The 23,381-nt window shown below is 45.0% G+C and overlaps 1 protein-coding gene across 1 annotated transcript in view; it reads left to right on the forward strand.

Annotated features, from left to right (window-relative positions):
- LOC144179489 (neuromedin-K receptor-like) overlaps positions 1 to 23,381 on the forward strand; it is a 331,891-nt gene that overhangs the window by 267,570 nt on the left and 40,940 nt on the right. Inside the window, exon 3 of the mRNA XM_077707864.1 lies at positions 22,062 to 22,162. Within this exon, the coding sequence (XP_077563990.1) occupies positions 22,062 to 22,162 (101 nt within the window). The remainder of the gene's footprint in view (positions 1 to 22,061; positions 22,163 to 23,381) is intronic.

The raw sequence follows: 23,381 nt of genomic DNA on the forward strand, positions 1-23,381 counted from the left end.
GGACTTGCCTTCATCAGAGTACAGGTACATGATTTTGCTGTCACAAACATTCGAGACACATTTCTTATATAGATTTGCAGAAAAACTGTGAGAAGGATCGGAAGATCTTTAGAAAACGGAGAGTATGCATGAAGTCGGGCTGTGTCTATGTTACCACAACAACCAAAAAAGAGAGAGGGAGAAAGGAGAGAGGGAGAGAGAGAGAGAGAGAAAGGGGTCGTATTAACAAGGCAGCTGTCAAGGTTGCTCCACGGCGGGGCAACGTACCTGTCATGGGCTGCAAGTTCAGACAGCGCGGAGGACTAGACAATCTTTCAGTCCAATAACCCCCGCCTTCCTCACAGTTTTTCCTTTACCTACAACGCCCGAGGAAGTTTGTCCTGTCATACGCACCCTGAAGAACACTGGCCCCGGCCTTGACAACTTCCACTGTTGCCATATCAAACTTATCGCACAATATGTTTCGGGTGTTTTTTCATACATCGTTAACCTTATCTGCAAAACAGGGCAATTTCCGACTGATTTGAAAAATGCTAAACTCGTTCCTGTTTTCAAGAAAGGTGATAAGTGCCTTGCCTCTAACTGTCACCCAATTGCTATTTTGTCACTTTTAGTAAAATACTTGAAAAGCTCTTAGTTGGACGATTAAGGAAGTACTTAAACAAATTTAATATCCTGTCGCCGTACCAGTTTGGTTTCAGGGCTGGTTACTCAATGGACCTCGCCCTAATTTCCTTAACCGATAAAATCAAAGCGGCAGTTGATAGGGGAGAGTTTTTTGGCCCATTGTTTATTGACTTTTCAAAGGTGTTTTGATTCTATTAACCATAAGATATTGTTCAGCAAACTGAACTTGGTTGGTATAACCGGCCGTACCCGCCATTTAATCCAAGGTTACCTGCTTAATAGAGAACAACTCGTATGTGTGTGAACTTGTTACTATCAAACTAATATAACAAATATTGGTGTCCCGCAGGGGTCAATTCTTGGCCCATTATTGTTTCTAATTTACATTAATGATCTTCCTCTTTGTCTCGATTATTCTAACAGCATACTTTACGCTGATGACAAAACAATTTCTACATCCGATAAGTGTCTTGGTTCATTTATAGATAAACGTAATACAGACGCATCTAATTTAGCCACATGGTGTAACAATAACTTGCTGAGCATTAATGCTGCCAAATCAAACTTTATGATCTTCACGTCACATCAAAGGACCGTTTCCGGACGTCCTTGCATTACCCTTGGTTCTAGTCTACTCTTTTCATGTTACAGTGAGACATTTTTTGGCGTAGAACTTGACAAGAGCTTAAAATTCAATAACCATATCGCATCAATAGCAAGAAAAACAGCTTACAGTGTTAGAGTGGTCTATAAAGTTCGTTCCTTTTTTAGTGAACGCATCGTTATCTCACTTTACTACGCATTCTTACACATTCACATAGCATACGGCATACCATCTTGGGGAAATATATACAAAATTCATTTATCTCCTCTACAACTTATTCAAAATTAAGCTATTCGAATTATAACCTTTAGCCACTTCCAAACGAACGCCGTTTCTTTGCTTCGTGCTCATAATATCTTGTCGGTTTCAGAACTCGCTAAGTATTCCCATGGCCTATTAGTTTATAATTTCATTAATGGGAACCTCCCCCTTCATTTAATTAGTACTGACCAATTTTCTCGTGTAAACTCCACTGGATTTTCTTTAAACATGAACTATTTATTGCCAAAAGTAACAACAGACTACGGAAAGTTTTCGACTAACTTTTCGGCTATACACTTTCAGAATACGCTTCCACTCTCTATTAAAACATGTCGTAGTGTGTATACATTTAAAAATATTTTGCGGGCGCTCTTATCCGAACCTGAATAATGTGACTTGGTTGTACCTTGTTTATTTTTGTTTCTTTATTCTGTGCATTTCTAATATGGTTCGTGCTTATGATGTTGCTGCCTATACGCCGTTTTCTATTTTGCTGATATTAGTTTTTCCCCTTGCATTGCTACTATGTTTCTTTCTTATGTTCTTTCATATCTACCGTTCCTTATCTTGGTGATATTTGACTTTTTTTTCTTTTTTTCCATCAATTGCTAAAACGTTTCTTGCTGATCATGTTCTTGCATTTATACCGTAATTTATCTTGCAGATATTATTTTGCGTTTCGTTGATTGATATATTTGTGCTGATAACGTGTCTTTCGGTCTGTTTAATGAATAACAGGAAGTCCCCCTTACGGTCTCTAACTATGGGACCTTCTTCTCAAATCTTGTATTGTACACATTGTTATTGTAACACAAAGAAATTCAAAATCGCGGTTTCAAAAGGAAGGGAAAAGTATACAATGAGGTATTCAGTGGGTGAGGAGACCGCTTCGGACGGATCCATACAGGCATGAACGAAGAATGTATTTTGGGTGTGCCCCCCGCGGATGGGCAGAATAGATACTGTACACAAATGAGCATTGCAGAAGAGCTAGCAACTCAACAGGAAATAGGTAGGGTCCATAGATCACAAAGGGTAAACGTTTCTAAGTGGTGGAGGGAACGCGGCCTCCTTACCAAGGATAAATCGCATTGTTGAGTCGCATTAGGCTAATAAAGCTGCTGTATTTGGTGAGTTCCTGCGAATTCTGATGGGAAACTCAAGGGTAGGATTAATGAAGAGTGTGGTAAAAATTCTGAAGTCGCCAATTCTAATCGAGGAATAAGCAGGTTAGTTTTTCGTTACTTTCATTAATATCAAGCGTCGCTGACCCAAACTTATAGATGAGATAAGATTCACGAACCGCGCGGTCGTGGTGGGTTTTGAAAGCGGATTCTAAAATTGTTGCTTTAAGATGTTCAAATGCATGACCAGAACCGTTCATATGTCTTGAAAGGGGCAAATAAGGGCAACGTTTTGCATGAGAGCGGTGATTAGTGAACCACATTCGGACAGGAGTTTCATTTTTGCCTACATATTGCTGCCTACAAAGAGTGCGCTCTAGAAGGTATACGACATTAGCGGAGTCACAGTTAAATTACCCTTTATATTTACGTAGTAGTCTGAAGCAGTGCTGGTTGCACGCTGTGTAGCGGTCATGTGTGGGCATACTTTACATCGAGGTTTATTACAGGGCATGCAACGAGTAGTTTCCGCTCGGCTGATACGAGAGTTGGTAAGAACGTCGCCTAAATTCTGATTACACCGGTAGATAAAGCGTGGTGGTTCGGGGAATATGCTTTTTAAGCGTTCACTTTGAATTAGGATATTGTGATGTTTTCTTAGTACGGTTGACACTCTTGGAGCGGAGGCTGAGTGGGTTAGAACTAAGTTTGTTTGCGGGTTAATTAACGTTCGGGCCTTTTTTTTTTACAGATTTTGTTACGCTCTAATTGGTTGGCGCGCACAATAGCGTCTTGGATAACTTGTTCCGGGTATTTCTTATTCAGGAGGGCGGTCTTGAGTTCTCGACAGTTTCAGTCAAAGTCGGCTTGGTTCGTGCAAAGTCTCCTAATTCTCCTGTGTATCCGACTCTTTACTTATACTATAAATATATATATATATATATATATATATATATATATATATATATATATATATATATACGCACAAAGTAAAAGTAGGTCTGAGGAAGGCCTGTATCAGGTCGAAACGTTGGAAATGAAGTCTCCGAAGAGCGTACTTTTACTTTGTGCGTACTCCTGCAGCAACTAAGGACTCTACTTCACAACTATATATATATAGATAGCGAATCAGAAAATGGGAAATGACGGGCTCGGTAAAATAAGACAGAAAATAAGGGTTGGCAGTCAAGAAAACCTTGGAAAGCAAAGGGGAAGTTGTGGTGGGTCATCGAAACAGATAAAGAATGTTTTCAGCCACAAAGAAGGTGTTTTTTTTCACCACTTTCTTTCTGCCTCAAAACATTCTGCATCTGTTTCTATGACCCACCACAACTTCCCCTTTCTTTCCGAGGTTTTCTTTACTGCCAAACCTTATTTTATATATATATATCTATATATATATATGAAGATATAAGGTAAACGATTAGGCTAGTGAAGGTTAAATAGTAAAAAGGGGCGCAATAAAAAACATAACAAGTTTACTTCGAAAACATAACTTTACATCGACGTTTCGGACGGGGACGGTCCCCGTCCGAAACGTCGATGTAAAGTTATGTTTTCGAAGTAAACTTGTTATGTTTTTTATTGCGCCCCTTTTTACTATATATATATATATGTATGTATATAGGCGAATACTTTGAGAGATACATTCATGTGTGGCCAGTTGCTGACCGATTTTTTTTATTACAGTCGCCAGGGGCGAGACAGTGGTGTGGCTTGCGCAGGCAATGTGTTGTCGGCAAATTGGAGACTAAGCGGAGTGGGGACCGACTGCCTGACCTGGAGGGAGCGCATTTGGGATGGGGGAGTACGTTGCACAGCAGCAGCCGCACGCAGTCCTGGGGCAGTATTCGCAAATTGTCTCTATTGAAAACGTCTATTCCGCGTCCGTTTCATAGTGATGTACTTCAGGTCTAGCGGTGGGCCTTTGATAATGCCGTAACTAAACGCATTTTAAAGAACCCGGACCATGTGAGACTTTCTGTTACGTGTTTATTTGAACGTGTTTTGAAAATTTAAACGCGATGAGGTCTTGTTGTGACGACGTTGAAAGTTTTCACCGCAAGGGGACGAACGTCCAAAGATGGCAGCTGCCAGAGTTACTGGATATATAAAAGTTGCAAAGCTCCTCATAGGTCCCATGTTTCAAGAGCTGGTCTTCGGTTGGCCCTCCCTGCTCTGGGGGAAGCACGGGGCAAGTCGACTAGCCTGTCGTCTGTCGGCAGAAAGTTGGAATAGTACTCAAGTGCTTGCGGCTGTTTCTTTAAGTCATAAAAAGAAAATTCGTAAAAACGAAAGGTAATTCTACTTTGTAATGTCTTGTAATTAAAAAAGCAAGATTTACTTTACAAAAATTACAGGATTAAGTTAGAGTTTATCAAAGTTCCGCTTTTGTCCCCTAGGGGCGCACCAGTACACTTGCCGTTCACCTTTAACGGAGCAAGGGGGCCCGCTCCACCCGGATTCTGAAGAGGAGTTTCGCAACTGGTAGATATTCAATAACTCTAGAAATCTGCAGCAAGCTGTTCGCTGTGACAGTAAAGTGTAAACAACACAACGGCCACTCAGTTGTTTTTTTCACTTGGACCCCGTTTTGAGGTCGGTTGCGATGATGGTGCATCAAGATAACCCTCCGGTTAATATTTCGTGACAGAGTTGCAGAAAAACCATCTTATTTGGAAGGCTGTCTGAAAAATCAGCGTCCCAGCACTAAAAAAAGGGGTCGGTGAATGCAACACCGGACAATCCAATCTTGAGTCAATTCGATATCTAGGGGGAAGAGTAAAGGTCGGCGTACGTTAGATCCAAAACATGATATAGCTAATCCATTCGCTTGACACGATTTTGCTTTGAGACACAGGAAATGAGTTGCGACACCCTTCCGACAGATGTGGCAGACAGACACCTTAGTGGTGATTGATGCCGACGGATATTGAACTGAATGAGGTGCTGCCACAGTGATACTTGTGACGACAATGAACGGCGGTGGTCATCGAATCACTCGATGGGCTTTGCAAAATTAGGTTTTTTCTCGAGATGGTTTGGGAATCTTTCCTCCCCCGCTCCCGAAAGATCGCAACTACTACATGCGTTAGCGAAACTCCTCAGGAATGATCACCGAGCCAAATGCAGTTCGGCCTACCTACATCACCTTCCTATAACAGTTTGCTGTTAACGTGGAAAGATGTTGGGCTAGTGGTCGAGCACTTGGTTGGGGCGGGGTCAGCCTCACGCTCATCGGGGCACCGTACTGGACAAGGAACGCCATCGTGCGTTCCGCTCCCGTGCTTTCAGCGTGAGAGCTGTCCGTTTCGTCCCGGGAGTGGTCTGGAATGAAGAATAATTTAAGCAGCACAGGAGGGGTACGCGCCTAAGAAAGCAGCGGTGGCGCCACCTCCGCTTCCCAATACTGTTTGCCTACCTGGCCAAAACATCGGGCGAATTGTTGTGTGACTCTGCTACTGGCTGGCGAGTGTAAAATGCCGCGTTCTTAACTCAGCGAAATGATTGGAGCGTCGTTATTTCGCGGAACTGGGCGAAAAGGGAGTCGGAATAGACGGAAGGAAACAAGTGGGCATAGGCTGGAAATTTCTTGCAATTAGAAAATGTCTCGTTCTTACTAATAACCTGTTATCAAAGTTGAGTAACCGATGCTGCTGTCCTTAATGAACTGCAAGTACGGTTTCTTGCGAGAAGCTTACTCATAGAGGTTGTGAGTAATCATTTTTATCGTACACTTGTTGGATCACTCTAGCATTCCCCAGTGGTGTGTACTAAATCCTGTTGTCTTCACTTTGTTCATAACAGGTATAATCAACGGCATTGGTTTTTGAAGCGAACTTTGGGGTGACTACAGCTTTATTTTTTGTGATACACCAGTGTCTAACCGTGTAAGTGGTTGACTGGCCGCAGCAGCTGTTACTTTTTTAATTTCTAATTTTTGATAGTTTCTGCTATCTTTTGCGCAGGAAGCAAAGTGTTTAATCACATTTTTGAGATGGATGGCCTCGTGGTTACGGCATGAATCGATGATGCTGAAAGATTTCTACGAAAATAGGTTTGAATGACTGCTGAAATAGGTCTCGTTTTGGCTTTAGTTTATGCAAACCAACCAAAATGTGTACCTAATTCACATGGTAGTTTATTGTAGCCAGCATCATTCTTCTGGCATTTTAAAATTTCAAGAAAGATTCATCGTATGCCGAACCATACCATTAAAGTTTGGGGGTTAAACCGAACTTCAAGGTAAAGCATATATGAGGTGGCCGACCTCTCCGTCTTTTCCTTTCATTTAGCAAGTTTCGCTCTCTTTCTCTCTTTCTCTCTCTCTCCCTCAAGGTACCTTTATTTCATTTCCTAGTTTCACCGAGGTTTTGGCCCCTTTAATAGCGGTTTCACAACCGCGCCGGCCGAAAGTTCCAAACATTGTACACTTTGTGGTTCGGGTTGGTTTATTAAATTTCATAGGAAAAATGTTGACAACATAAAAGTCCCATTCATTTAAAGGGGCCCTGAAGGACGTTTTGAGCACACTAAATGAAGTAGCGCACTCGTTAGATTGGGCCGTCAACGTCATCTGTGCCAAGTATTACTCTTTTACGCGCAGCGGAAAGCTCACACTTTTGTTGCAAAGTTTGTCGCCTTTTTCTCACCCTTCCCTTCGTGTTTTTGGACGCCGCCATCTTCACATGTCTACATCATTGATTCCCAGATGTTCGTCATAAGCTAGACATCTTGCTATTGGGCGGCTTTTTCACGCACTTCCGGCAAAGAGATGAGTCTTCTGCTCAGCGTCGGCTCGCCGGCTGATCTGCCAGCGGAGTGCCGGAGTGCTTGGACATTTTACGACAAACGAAACAAGTGTAAACAAACGCTTAACCGTTTGTATTGAATGCAACACGGCCATAACACGGCATGAATATTCTGTTACCTGAGTACGTTCCATAAAGAAAGCGTTGAAGCCTCGTGGCACTTCTTTCGTGCAACAGCAGAGAACGCCCTGAGCCGAATGCCCGGGTTTGACGCATACATTTTATTCAACTTCGAAACAATCCAGAGATGCGTTTCGAACGAACATAATGCGTTCACAACATGCGTTGCAAGTCTGAACCGCGATTGACAGACGATGGGTTGCCTCCTCCTGCCCGTCGTAAATTCGGCACTCATCTCGCGCGGGGTTTGCGGGGACGAACAGCAAGTCACTTAACTCTGGCGCACAAGCCGAGATGGCTTTTAGCCACGCACACTGCACATACCCCATGCGAGGTTGAGTAGTACGTCGCTCGAGAAAGATAATCCAGACCATCGGAAGCACTATCCACCCGCAGAAGCACAACGTCGCATTTAATCGCGAAACAAAGGCGTCCACAACACACACACCATCGCCTCCTGTAATGCCAAACGCATCTCGCACTTCCCAATGGGAGTGAGTGGTACGCCTGCAGTGCCCCCATGTCGCGAGGTGGGGCCCCGAGCTGAACCGAGATCACACAACCGTAACTGACTTCTGGAGCGGTTTGTGCCTTGTTGCCAAGGCAACCGATGTTTGAGATTGTCAAAGAAATGGCGCTCGCTCCAGCGCTAGAAAGCTCAGAGCCACGCCGGAGCATGTTTTGCCAACGTTGCCGCTCTCCACCACGCGTCGCCCCAAGCTGAACTGGTCACATGATTGAACCATTTTGTTAACGGGTTCTGTATCGGTTTAAAATGTCTTTTTCACACGCAGCCGGCAGGAATTACCACCACCGCAAAATAAGGCCCGGCACCAGCGAGGCCACATCTGATACTGCGCGTTTTTGATAAACAGTGCGCGGTGCATGAAACGGACCGAGCGCACGATCCTGCCCGAGCGGCTGCGAGTTCGCCGCCGATAAAAAGTCACGTGCCGCCGATAGCAACTGCAGCAACGTACACCGCGAAAGGGAAAGGCCAGGCCGCCGCACAAATGCAGCCAGATTTTTCGCGCGCTTTTCCAGCCTTGAGCGGAGTGAGGGATTCATGGTGTCAACAAAGCTTGCCCGTAGCAGACGGCAGTCTGAGGAGCGCCATAGCGGAAGTACGTCACCGCTGAGGAGCGCAGCATCATGGGAGGGAAGGCTCGCACGCCGTCAACAGCGAAAGGAGGAGGAAACGCGGAGCGACGATAATGCACGGTTTTTGATTTACGATTTCTCAGCTAATACTCATCGCTTTAACAAAATTCTTGCGGAAGGAGATTGGTAATACATTGCTTTATTTGGTTACATGTACATTCATGCATCGGTGGAAGGTATTTCAGGAGCCCTTTAAAATCTGATAAAATTGTCAATTGAAACAAAAAAATGTTTTGTGAAGCGGAACGATTGGTCAAGTTGCTAGAAAAGTATGCGTCATAGTTTGAATCCGCTAAAATCGACGGAGAACCAAGTAAATATGTAGTTTTGGTCAATAAAAATTAAGCGAATTTTTCAGGCATTTTGTAATTACGAAGATTCTGCCCCGTAAAAATTTGAACATAGTGAACAATAATGTTATGAGCCTGTGGTGACCGCATGTTGGGTCTGAGCGGCTCTTGTAAGAATGCGAAAATTTCCAGATGGTGTTTCAAGCTTCGTTGCTCAGGTCGAATAACCCCAAACTCATGCCCGTGGGACTGCACCGATAACTATAGTTGTTCGGTGGAGCGTGAGTAGTCACAGTTATATGATAACCTCCGTTAAGGCTTCATGATCCGAGCGACAACGGAATGATCCGTAACAGAGCGTGTATGCTGAGCTTTGAAAACATTCAGTAAGAGTAACCCAACTGCGAAATGTGTCTGGAGTTTCGTACAAACATTTACGGCAAGAACTCACGCAACCCACAAAATGACTGTCACGTTCGTCGAAAAGTATACCACAGTGGAAAATCAAGCTTCCCTCAAGTGCAATTGTTGGAAGTGGAGAAAGAGTAGTGATATGCGTTAGCTTCGTAAAGCTTTGACATAGGACGTTTCAGCCAGTGTAAAAATAAACGAAGTGGAGCAAAAATCGGCAGGAAATGAAAACACACTTTAATGAAACAAATGAAATGCTTTGAATTTTTTCGCTGTTACTTTGTAGCAGAATAGGGAACATTTTTTGTCCGCGATCAGTCTCTGAATGTGCTCTAAGATGCTTATTGTAAAAAAAAATAATAACTCTGCGCGCTTGCAATACCCTACCATGGCACAGGTTTTAAACCAAAGCTTTATATGCCTCCCGGATGACGTCGTTCGTCACGCGAAATGCACCAAAGGAAAACCAAGTTTACAAGAAAAAAATGCTTCCCTGGGTCCCTTGCATTATGAAGCGGACGTCATCCGATTGCGCCATCCGACTGTACCATTCGACGAAGCAACTTGGATTTCGGGCTTTGACTTTGGCTCAGGTTGCACGAAAGAAATTTTTGTGTTTTAATTCTCTTTAGCATAAGAAGGGGCATGCTCTGAATTTTATTCTTCAGAACATCTGCAAAGTTGCATATAAGCTATAAAACACCGGTGTTGTGGGCACGTGCTGGCGTAGTTCAACTGCAATGACTAACTTCGCGTCAGTTAGGTTTGGCTGACCATTCCGATCTTATGTACCGTACAGCGCTTTATTCATTCCAAACAAAAAGGAAATGGTTATGTGTTTGCTTTGAGTTCTGCGAAAGCTCAAAGTTATTTGTAATGAACAGCTTTGTTCGGCAGAGTAGCAAACGAAACGCGGAAGAAAAGCAAACGGATGCTGCCAGAAAAAACAGCCATGAAGTAAGAAAACGCCACCTTTTTTTCTTCCTCCAGCAGCGCTTTTTTGTTTCGTTGCTATGGAATGAAGCCCTTTACTTTCCATTGTTAGCCCTTTACGCTTTTTAACACTCACTAAATCGTTACAAACGAAGCGGATGGTAACGGTAGTACAAATCTTTTCTCTTATTGTTCTCATGGGGTCACAAGGACGCGATCAAGCGAGCCGCGTGCATTGTTGTAGAAGATTTGTCCCCAGCATCACCAAATACTGAATGAAACTACCTGCCTCGCCATGCCGAGAGGTCGGGAGTCAGAATATTGGCTGCTAAGTATTTTCCTTCCAATCTGTAATGTAAACAAAGAGTGACCATCAGACAACGACTCCTTCTTTTCTGTCATTCATCTGTTTTGGGGAGAGTGACTGGTCGTGCTTTCATCTCTTTCGAGGTTATCCTCAACCGCTGCAACTGCAATATAAAGATCCAGTCCGTTGACGCGCAGACATGAATGGGTAGCCGCGGACAATACTGCGCAACCCCTTTCGTTTGATCTTTTGACTGCCGCGCACACAAAAAAAGCAATACCAAAGGCCGAACGGAAGTCCCATGATTGTCAGAAGCGCGCAATCTGTACCGGACCCACGTGCCCGCACTCGGCAACATCTCCTTATTAGCCTTCAACGTGACGCGAATACTAGGTTCAGCTTCGCTGCCAGCGCAGGACGAGAGAAGGGGAATAGGACGGCGGTTGCGTGGTCTGGCATAGAGTAATAAAAGGAGATAGGAGGGAGCCGTGATTGACGGCGGCCCTCCTGATGGCCGACCACGAAGTCCAACACTGACAGAAAGCGGAGGACAAGGAAAAGGTAAACATTAATTGTATCAATTCGCGTCAGACCTCCTTCCCACAAATGGCCTTGTTAAGTGGCTCAAGTAAAAAGATAGCGGGGTGGAAGTTTGGGAATGCCAAAGGACGCAATGTAGCAGCACAATTTTCATTCTCCCCAATTCAGTGGCATGCTTATGGGAACTCAGTCAGGCGAGGCTAATAGCCCTTATTCAGCCAAATACACTTCCCTGGATGAACGGAACCCACGCCAGGCTAATGGCGCCTTATAAATTGTGAACAACTTTCCAGAGTATGGGTGCAGAACAATGGTTGCAATGTGCGGGGTTGGGTTGCGGATTGGGTGACGTCTTTTGATATGAGTGACGCTGGGTGATGATCCTACTGCGCGGGCTGGTCGAAGAACACCTCAAGAACAGGAGAACACCTCAATTTACACCACCTTCGTAAGCAGCCGAGGCATGCTTGACGCAGTCCTATGTGGGGATCAGAAAAGAATAAATTAAACTTGCACTGAATTTTTGAATGCTCTTGACATAAATTTCGCCTTCCTTAAATTAATTTTCGTAGATCCAGACTGAATGAAACAGAAATGGGGTTTGGGGTGAAAGAACAAGAAATTCCGCCGAACTCGCGCGTACACGGCGGCTCATAGGGATTTTTTTTTTTACATGGCTTCAGGTAATATCTTCACCTCAGTGTCGGGCGCACTTAGTGCTTAAAACATGAAGAAATTCGTTGGGCCGAAGACATTTATTTTTTTCTCAAACGATGCTCAAATTTGTAGTTAAGCTTTTTAAGCCCGAAGGAAAACCTGGGAGTGGATTTTGGAGCGAAAAAATCTTAATGGTTACCTTCGGAATAGTTACACCTGGTTACTTGCGGAATATATCTTAGTTACCTTCGGAATAGTTACCTTATAGTTACCTTCTAACAAACTTCATAGTTACCTTCTAATTGCTATTTACCGCCGATCACGAAACTACGTTATTGCACAACCAACACCCGTGACAATTACGCATTGATATGTTTATAAAAACACAATATTTGATTTGATTTTTATTCGTAAGTTGTTCGAAGCGTAGTTTTAAAGGGACACTGAAGTTATTTGTAAACATTGCGGGATTAGGAGCGTAAATTGTAGTCCGGAGTCCCTAGGCCCTGTTTCGACCACTCTGAGCGCGTTTACGCGAATTTATTTTCTAGAAAAATCAATTCGAAAATGCTGTCCTCCTCTCTGCACCCTCGCCCATTTTCTGTGGCGCTTTCGTGTGACTTCAGGAGGAGAGGAGCTGGCAGTTGGCTGCGCTACTGCACGGCTCGCCGACCTTCCGACAGAGTCAGTCGGCCCAGCGTTTCGTCCGCCGGCCGCCGACGGGTCGGCGCAATTCGTTCGCTCAGTTGCAACGAAGCCAGGGCACGTTTGTGAATGAAATAATGTGCCTTTCTTTACTTTGTTAGTTTGTACTCTGTATCTAGCTCCAAGTCAAGGTCGCTTCACACAAGTGCTGCACAAGCGCACATGCGACGCTTCGCTGACTGGTACGCCAGTAGGAAAATCTAAGGCCACTTGAAGGCGGGAGAAGAGTCAGCGAAGTCAATATGGGTACTAAGGAAATAAAATCAGCTGATACTTTTACTGTACACCGTAAAACTGGGGTGCAGGAAGCACTTTTTGTGCGCTTGGCGAACAAGCACAGCGCTCCACAGCACGACTACGCATCTGCGAACGCTTTTCCGTCTAAGAAATGCAATTGCTAGACGTGAGATGTTGTGGAAATTCCGGGACTCTTACTGCAGGAGAGCAGTACAACAAATAGTCACCTAAGCTGCTTGAAATGCGAAAACTAAATAAAAGTTTAAACTAGTTATACATTATATACCTTATATTTCCAAGGTCAGCAGAACAGCTAACAGAACAGCTAAAAAGTGACGTTAAGTGCAATAGAAAGATCATCCGTGATACGTCATAAAGAAAAGAAGGAGGAAACACAACTACAAAGCCAGTTGCACTTCTTGCTAGGCATTGAGGCTCAACAGCCTGGAACTTTTACAAAAGAAATAAGAGAAGTTAAAAATAAGTTGGAGGTCATTGACATCGAGAAGTACAGGGGTGCCATAGTGCGCGCACGCGCAGAGCGACTCTGGTTGGGCGAAACGCCAACCAAACGTTCCCTGAGTGACGAAAAGGGTTATGCGCAAAAGAATGAGATTAAAGCTATTCGATACAATAATGTGGTTGCTAGGGACCCTGAAGTCGTGGAGCGCGCGTTTTTTGAACATTATAAGGAACTGCTGGGAACTGAAAAGCAAGGCAGTAAAGATTACGAGCTAACTTTCTTGCCGTCAATGCCAAAGTTAAGGGATGATGACAGAGCAAGCATGGAGGCGCCGATCAGTTTGCAGGAGATAAATAACGCCATCGACGAATTATCCATAGGGAAGTCACCGGGGCCAGATGGACTGGGAACCGAGTTTTACAAGTTCCTCAAAGAAGATATAGCAGTAATTTTGTACAGGGTCATAACGGAAGCGTACGAATCCAAGAGAACACCGCCTTCGTTCCGGAATAGTCATATTGTGTTAATTCCTAAAACTGATGATCCTGAAAAGCTGTTGGCGGTGGACTCGTATCGGCCAATCAGCTTAACGAATGTTGATTACAAAATTTTCATGAAGGTTTTGGCTAGAAGATTGCAAGGAGTAACAAAAACAATTGTTGGAACCCATCAAACATGTGGAATTCAGGGACGATCTATTTTTACCAATATTCATGTCGCAAGAAGTGTATTGGAGTGTTGCGACGCTCTAGGGGGCCACGTGGCGATGATCCAAATTGACTTGCAGAAGGCCTTTGACCGTCTTGCGCATAACATTCTTTTCTCAGTGTTAGAACACGTTAACGTAGGATCCGTCATCCTCGAAGGTGTAAAGATGTCGTACACTCAGTGCTCAGCTCGTGTTATTGTAAACAAAAAAGTGGGACGAAGTTTTGATATACTGTCGTCGGTGAAGCAGGGGTGCCCCTAGAGTCCCTTGTTGTTCGCGATTTATCTTGAACCCTTTTGTTTAAATATTCTTCAAAATGAAAATATACACGGATTCCGTTTGCACTGCAGTGAAGTTAAAATTTTGTCATATGCCGATGACATCGCTGTTTTTTGTAGTGATAGAAAAAGTGTGAGGGAGGTGGTGAACGATCTAAAGCGATTTTGCGAGTTGTCTGCCAGTGCAGTTAACTGGAACAAGTGCATAGGATTTTGGCACGGTGACTGGCAAAGTAAGCCAGTGTTTTTCGAGAACATGCCTTGGACGACAACTCTGGTCAGGTATCTGGGCATCCCCCTTGAAAACTACCAGGATGCTACAGAGTACTGGGACGGAGAAACTGATAGAGTTAGAGAGAAATTAACACAATGGGGGGGAAGGGATCTGTCAGTGTTTGCCCGTGCATCAGTATGTAATGTGTTTGCTGTTGCCAAGGTATGGTACGTCCTACAGGCGATTTGTATGTAAATAAGGAACATACAAAAGCTTCACAGAGTGTTTGCGGTGTTTTTGTGGGGCTCAAGTTGGGAGCGCATGAGTCGAACTAATTTGTTTCGCTCGGTGGAAAGTGGTGGATTGGGACTGGCACATTTGTTTATCCGACAAATAGTTTCTAGGTTTATGTTTCTGAGAGATCAGAGAGATTGCTTTCAACGTACTGTGGTACAAGTCCCACTACGTGATGTCATTCCAGACTATGTAGTTTCAACTTCTGAAATGCGATGTGCACGTGTGCGTGGGTTCTTGCGGGAAGTTGTGGATGCTTTTAGGATTTTAAGGGTTAGGTTTTCCTCGGAGTATTTGAGTAGTGTACCGCGAAAACGTTTGTACAAAGATATGATTGATGTGTGTCTGCCTGTTCCGGTTTATCGTCAGTTATATGCAGTGGGTTCAGAAAAAGATGTTCTAAAAAGAGTGAAACGAATGCCAGTACGTTCCTCTGTTAAATCTTTTTTCTTTAAACTTCATAGCGGCACGCTTCCGGTAAAACCATGGCTGCAGGAAAAAGGACTATATGTACACCCATGGTCACTTAACTGTAGACTATGCCAAAAGCTGGAAACAATTGAGCACATCTTTCTGGACTGTTGGGATGCGGTGTTTCACTGGGACATCCTCCAACGAACCCTGAAAAAAAACTTCCCATTAACGCCTTATGGCATTCGCGTTTTGCCCGTAAACAATGATGGAGGCGTGCCCTATGATATGTTCACGGCACTTAGTCTGCATTCTATGTGGAAAACTCGCATGGCGGTTCAAAATGCCGAAGAGGATGCTCGCACAGTGCGAGAGTACTTCATTGAAAGCGTTGCTTATATAAGAGAAGTTTATCGAGTGATGCCGGAAGAGCCTGAGTGGTTACCCATTCTGGATGTTCTAGCGCAATTTAAGATGTTTTAAGCCACTCCCTTCAGCCGATTGGTGGTTGGAGCTAGTAATTTGTGTACTGAACAGTGCGTGTTGTGTTGTCGCCAAGCAGGCAATAAAGAAAAAAAAGCCCAGTGGCAGAGTGGTCTGGAGCGCTACGATGTTATTTGCAAGTCTTTTGCTGGTCACGGGTTCGAATCCCCGAGGGTACATTCTTTTTTGTATAAGTTGTCTTTTTCATTTTCGGCTGATGTTTTCTTTCTGAGTTGACCTTTTTTGGGCCGTAACGTTTACTGCTCCACGAACTAGTTCACAGAACGCGCGCAGGCTGACACTGACATGAAAGCGAGTTCTCGTTGGCCTGATGTTGCCATAAGCACCGGCGGCTTGCGGGCAGTGGGCACAAGCCAGAATCACCAGACCCTTGGCCTGGTGCAAACAAGCTTTTTACGATACAGGCATGAGTGAGGCAAGCTCCAAATATGGGGGAAAGCGCATGGCATTTGAGCGTCTGCGGGGACGCGGAGGGCGTTCATCCACTGCCTAGGCCTCGGCTAGTGATTGCTACGATTCCATGCCTTCCTTGGATGCTTATCTTATGCATTGTACAGCCGACACCATGGCAGAACCGCGGTACGACGATTACTGAGATATCGTGCCATCGGGTGTCCGGCATGTTGTTTTACCGAACCGAAACCGAAACTTGTTTGAATGCTAACCTTGGACATCGTGCAATCACGGTGCGTCTCGTCCCGTCTCGTCTCGTGCGCCTTGAGTTGGTGCGGCTGCCGCAAACCGCGCATAGTAGTTTTTCTTCTTTCGCGCTTTGTAAAATAATTACCGACTTGTCAACCATTTAAACGATGAAAAGTGTGCTAATTTGAGACAGTCTACAGAGTGCAAGCAAAAACAGAAGCTTGACAAATACACTTCAGTGTCTTTTTATGCATACATTTTTTCTGTGTGTCTTTTGAAGTTGAGCTGCAAGGCGACTGGAATACGGGAATTCATGGGCGCAGGAAAACAAACGGATTACTTCTTTACAGAAATAAATTATTATTTTCAATATTGGCCGCGAGGGCCACCACTGGAGAGGCCGGCGCTGCGGTCGTTTTGACGTCACTTGTAGGATCCCCCTTCCTATCTTGGTGCGTTGTTGGCTTGCAACGGGTGACATTTTGTTTAGGACGCGCTTTCTAAGTGCATTTTCATGCTTATTTTTGGCGTTTTAGGTTAATTATCAGTGCGTGAAGCGTAGTTTGACCTCATGGGGGCTTTACAACCGTGGCAGGCTGCCCGCAAACGACTTTAGCTTGGTGGTGTATGTGGACGTATGCGACCGAACTTGGTGTAAGCGTATGCTGCGGCTTGTTTGCCCGATCAACATTTAGCTCGGCTACGATGATCACGAGCTAAATTTGTAGATTTCGATTGTCGTTCTCAAGAAATAGGTGAAGCAGGAAATTGTGAAGCGCTTACTGCTCGCAGAAACGCTCCACACACACGTCCACCGTGCCTGCCCGCCGGCGGCTCGAACCGCCGTAGTCGCGACAGCAATACCTTGTTGCCGCTTTTTAAAATCACACTGATCGCGGAAAAGGAGGTCCGCATTCGCGAAAGTGGATCTTCGTGTGGTGAAAAATTGGGCTACGTAGTGTCATCAGCTGCGATTTTCGAAGCGATGCTCAAATACCTGCGCGATCTACGCCGACCCGCCGCGGATGTCGGGCCCCGCGCCACAGGCCCGTTCTGGCACGGTGGGGCGAGCGGGCGAAGGGTGGCGATACCTGTGCGCAAAAATCGGCTGAGGCCGTGGCAGGTATCTTGATCAGCGATCGCTGAAATGACCGTCACCACGGATACAAACTTCCACATACGGGAAAGGGGGTGACAGTGTGGTGAAAAATTGTGTTAGGGACTGTCATTCGCGACTGCAACGATAGCGGCGATGAAATATCTGCAACGACGCTAACCCTAAAGTTCCCAACATCGGGCTCCGCGCATCCGATACCGGCGGCGAGTTAGCTGTTCTTCTAAAACTCGCCGCGCGCAAGCGTGTTGCTTTGGGTTCCCCGAACTTCTTTGGGGCCTCCAACGCTTGGTTCCCCTATTCTTGATTGATTGATTGTAGGGTTTAACGCGCCGACGCAACGCAGGCGATGAGGCGCGCCGTAGTGGAGGGCTCCGGATTAATTTTGACCACCTGGGGATCTTTAACGTGCGCCGAAATCTCTTACACACGGGCGCTTTTGCTTTTCGCCTCCATCAGAAAAGCGGCCGCCACAGCCGGGAATCGAACCCGCGACCTCGTGCTCTGCAGCGCAACGCCTTAGCCACTGAGCCACCGCGGCGGGTGGTTCCCCTATTCTTAAACTCCCTATTACCCCACGACGTGTTTCGCCTTGTACGCAACCGCGCCTTCTGTCAGCAATCGTGAGCTCTCGAACTTTATGCTGGAGAAAGGCGCAGGCTCATTCTAAACAGACAAAAGCCCGTGTTGCAGAGGTCTTAATTAAAAATAAACATAGCCCCGTCGAAACCCGCTCGAAGGCGTTGAAAACTCGCGTTAATACCATTCGTACATTGCGGAAAAGTTGTCGCGAAAAGTAATTAACATATCAGCAGTACAGAGAACTAGTGATCGTTAATCAAATCAGGACATGAATATAAAAAATATTGGAGGGGAATAGGCACTGCTTAAGCCAAAGTGCACATCGTACCAGCACTTTTAAGCCTGTGCGGTGAAGCAGTCCGCTCACCGGTCTCACGTAGTCCTTCATTTACCAGGCAATGCGCGTAGTACGCGTGGTAAGATCACAACTGAGCGGCATGTTTCTGTCGCTGTTACAAGGTCTATTTTCTTGCACACACAGTCGCGTACATGTCACGTCAAAAGCATTTCATAATGAATTAACAGCGTACTTTTCTCGGCAACAATTGTATTGTCCTTGGCGTTAGCTGGCTGCGTACGAGCTGTCGGTGGCGATGGTAGCAACTACGCAGCCGCGGTGGTGTCGTCGGGAACAAGCGATCCGTTGATTGCTTGCCCGGATTATTTGGTCTGCAGACAACTTTCTTCTGTAATTTGCATCAAAGCTGCGAGGAGGGGGCACACGGTGGCCACAACAAAAAACGTGCGGTCGCATAAGCACAGGAAATGTATTCTAGCAGACGACAGCATAAACCGGCGTCCTACAAGTGACGTCACTCGTAGGTGGCGCCACGGTATGTCCTCGGGGCCAATACCTGTAGGCCCTCAGTTGAGGGTACTGAATTTGGCGGGGGTTAAAGGGACAATTAAAGTGAATGAACATTCAGGTACTGCGACAACTGAAGTTTATGGAGCAATTCACCTTATCAGAGTGAGCACACCGAAAAAAATCCCTTTTAAATTGCACACAAAGAGGTTTAGATTACAAATTAAAGTACAATTGATCAGAAATTGCAAGAAAACAAAATATGTAGTAAAAATAATGCACTTTTTTAGTTGCGACAGAACTGAAAATTGAATAATGTAATTTCGATGGCAGTGTGTTGTGGTAAGTCAACTCCTATCAGCTTCCGGGCATAACTTGACATAGAATGCTTTTCACGTTTTTAGAGCGATGTGTGGTGCGGAAAGATAAGCGACGGGGACCGAAAAAAATCCCCAATGAGTGCCCGGAAATTTTATGAAAAGGTGACAGGCGCGAGCGGGGGCGACGAAGACTAAAGGACAGCATTTGCGCGATCCCTTAAAGTTGCAACGCAGGAGTACGTGTAATTATCGGAGTAAATGACACGAAAAGCATGGTTGTGCAAATCTTCCGTGTTAGTAGTAACGAAAGCGTGAAGAGCATCCCGCATATTCGATTTCCGGGTGAATGATTATGATGTGTCTGCTTTCGTACGAGGCGTGGAAATTGCTTTAATATCCGTTTCTTAATCAAAGGTTCCGGTTAGCAGCAGACAGGTTTAAGCTTGTGCAGTGTTGCCGTGCTAGGTCAGGCTAGGAATGAAGGCGAGCACATTCAAGCTCAGTGGATGGTAGCTAAACTATGCTTTTATTAACGAAGCAGTTGTTTTTAACTCGAGAGTTAACGCGGTTAACACAGCAACTTTGTTTGATGGATATTAGGTGACATTAGCCATTTGCAGCGCTAACTCTATCAAGGGCAGATTGCAAGCATTGGCGATTGTAAGGTGAACCTGGGACGCTAGACCAGAGGAAAGAGGATTAATATAGATTAAAAAGAACAGGAGCGAAGATGCTGACCTGGGAGACACCAGAAGTGACGCAGGCAAAATGATTTTAGTTCTTAGCAGTAGAAAACTGAGTTATGAGATAAACACGATCGAATACCTTAACAAAATCCATGAATACTGCGAGAATCAGCAAGCCAGCGTCGACAGGCGAATGTAGGTCATGAACAAGTCCGGGAAACTCGTGCTTCAAGTGACTAGTCCTTGCGGAAGCAGTACTCAAGGTGCTATATAATGTTGCGTTTTCGGAGTACTCAGCAACTTGGTTTTGCACAGGGTTCTTTTTAGCCAATTAGGTGTTGCATAGGATTCTTTTTAGCAAACTTAGTTAACCAAATGAGGTCATATGGTTGAAACAAAGTGCGACGTTGGCTGCTCGCAAATGTCGGTATAGTGGTTGTCGCAGGCGGCTGTGGAAAATATGCTGTAAGAGTTTTAGAGATGAAGCGGGATGTATTATTCGGTACACATTTATTAATACTAGTAGTATCACACCAATATAAAATGTTTGTTGGAATGAACCAAAGCCAGTCTTTAGTTTTAATTTCAGGTATGTCGACGTCATGTATAAAGGATATTTTAACAAGGTTAGCAATGGCCTTAACAGTGTCGACTGAGACACCCCGTGTAGCTTTTCCTGCTTCAAACCGCCATGCTGTGGCATTTAGTCACTGTAAGAGCGGTACATGTCAATTTGCAGCGTGAAACGAACGTGTTACGCACTGCTTTCATTAAACATATCTAAGCTAACACAAGTACAGGTAACAGGCCAGGATAAAATTCACTGCAGGAAGGTTCGAAAATCATAAAAACACTGCAATTCGATGGCGGGATGTTGAAAAGCCCGAAGACAGCAATTGTGGTGCTGGACTACCGCAGGTATCGTTATGGCTTCGTTCACACCAGAAAAAAAGTGAAAATTGCAGCTATGCTCTAGGCGATCCGCCTGGAGCAACAATTTAAAAATTTATACATTCTCTCAAAAGGCCATAGGGCTGTTCACAGCAGCACAAGAGATTAACAGATGGCAAGGAGTCTGAAATCCACAATGGAGAAAGTTGACACCACGCTGACACCCGGACACGGGTTCCTGGAATGGAAAGACGCAGACGACTAAGAAATACGTGGGCTCGCATACCGTGCGTCCTGTGACCGTAACTACCACAGTCCTTACGCTACGCCTAGCAGCACCGCCCTTGTCTGAGGAAACCAGGCTATCTCAACGCCGAAGAGTCGCTAACTCTGCGCAGGATACCAACCAACACATATTCGCGAACCTATGTGGGTGAAGATGTTTGGTACGAAACGTGCGACATTACATCCAAACTCTGTAAATACCGGAAAACGTTCAGCATTTTCCGCGCTACCTGGTGGTACCCGTGGATATGCTCAGGCGATAGCAGCTCAAACATTACACATTAGACTTCTATCCAGGCATAGAAAACAGCCGTGAATAGCTCGCCGCCTAAATATCCGAGGGAGCTGAACGAAAAGACAAGGGAAGTAGTTGGTTGATCTGGGGCCGTGGATTTCGGCCTTGCATTACTGTCCTCGTGTTTATCCCCTTTTCTCAAACTACCGCTATATGTCATTCAAATAAAGTATTCTGTTTCGCTCACTTAGCTCACAAGGAAAACTTTCACCACGGCAATGAAACCAGAGGATAAACACCAAAAGACCGGCACTGTCGCCTTCTCGCTCAAACTGGCCAGCTACCCGCGGACGCTACCTTTCCCGCGCACATCATAAGCCACAAAATCGTAGATGGCCTGCCTATTCGTGTGCAACGGTGAATAAAACTGTTTCGTCTAGTCTTGTTTTCTTCACTGAAATTCAGTGGTTGTAAAGCATAAACGGTAAATACAACAACTTTGTTCCGAAACTTTCCCTGGACGTCGAAGTATTGCTATCAGCCAGTATATCTTAGCACTGAAACGTAGACGCCATCTGCAACTTGCTGTCATGCTCCACACACTAAAGATCCCCGTAGTTCCACTGCGCTGGAACGAGCCAGATCAGTGGACTTGGCGATCAGTAATATCTGCTGTACAGTGTGAGCAACGATGACTTTTTGGGGTAAAAAAGCAGTTTTTTGCTCATTGGAGTTGAGTTCACTGTGCATAATTTACTGTATTGCCTCATAATTACTTGACATTGAATGTACATTACTCGTTGCGACTCTACTCTGATGTTCCTTTTTTACTTATTTCAGGTCACTAAGATGATGTTCATCGTGGTGGCCATCTTCGCACTCTGCTGGTTGCCCTACCAGACATACAATATCCTCAACGAAATCTACCCAGACATAAACGCGTGAGTACTTGTTGCAGTTGTTTCGGTAGTGAACATGCCCCGAGTTCTACAGAGCCGTTGATGCAGAGAAGGTCGCTGGGATTGTCAAAATTTATTCGGATTTAGTCGCGTCTCCGCGAGAACAATGCACTGAAATAGAAATCCGGTAGCACGTTCGAAGTAGTTCCAGATAAAAAGAAGCTATCACGAAAGCAGCGACGGTGCTCCCGCGAAATTCAAACACAAATAAATAAATTGGAGCGGTTTTACGTAGTGCATTCACGCGGTTTTTCGTTGGCTTTGCGATATTTGAGAAAGGAAACTCTATTGCATTGTGTAAATGGGAAAAAATGCCGCTGAATGTGGAGAGAACGCACAAAAAAGCTGGCAAGAAGACGGAACAGAAATCGCGCGGATGTTATCACTGCACGTGTCATATTTTCTAATCCCGTAGAGGAAATTAAAAATCTCTCGTTACAACGGCCGCAGTGCGACTTAATCATGCCGATCCATTTCTGCTCTGGAGATGGTTCTTCAAGATTATGGGAGAGTGAATCTATTCATCGCTTGAACTGGTTTTAATTCTGGAAAACTAAACGACATGGCTTTCACTGCAGCGGGAAAGGGCAAAGCTTCCCTGCTTCGATGATAAGTTTTAATCTTTGAAAATGAATGACAGGAACTTTTAGAAATGAATAAGGAATAAGGCAAAAGAAAAAATGTGTTAGGTCATTTATTCTTCATGACATATAGTTTTTCCTATGTGTAAAACACAGTGGAGAAAAACATTCCCGCCGGGTGGGATCCGAGTGGCATCCGGGTGGGATATTGAGATAACGGCAGGTTAGGGAGGTGTGACTTGTGATTGTTGAAGCGAAATCTGGAAGAGTTGCGGAAATTTTGCCGTGATGGAATCGTGCAATCTTGGGCAGTTTAACAGAGTTTAGCTGGTTGGGTTCAATGCCGCTATCAGCTAGTACGAAAAAAATCTGGCATGCAAATTTGTCCTGCTGTTGTCTTCATGCCAGGTCGACAGACGGAGGCGGCACACGAACGTTGCAGGAACGGAATGGATTTATTCCATCGTGACAAACGGGTGAAACAAAAGAGAGGGCTCGCTAGTAGGCAAGCTGTATTTCTAACCACTGAGAGGGGATCCGAGGCCGAGAGTTTGGTGACGACATGTCACGTGGCCCAAAGGCACGCAATACAACATCCCTCCGGACTTAATTTATGACAA

This window comes from Haemaphysalis longicornis, unplaced genomic scaffold (genome assembly GCF_048455015.1).
Source record: "Haemaphysalis longicornis isolate Haplotype H1 unplaced genomic scaffold, Haemaphysalis longicornis Haplotype H1 scaffold_1, whole genome shotgun sequence".
Taxonomy (NCBI): Eukaryota; Metazoa; Arthropoda; class Arachnida; order Ixodida; family Ixodidae; genus Haemaphysalis; species Haemaphysalis longicornis.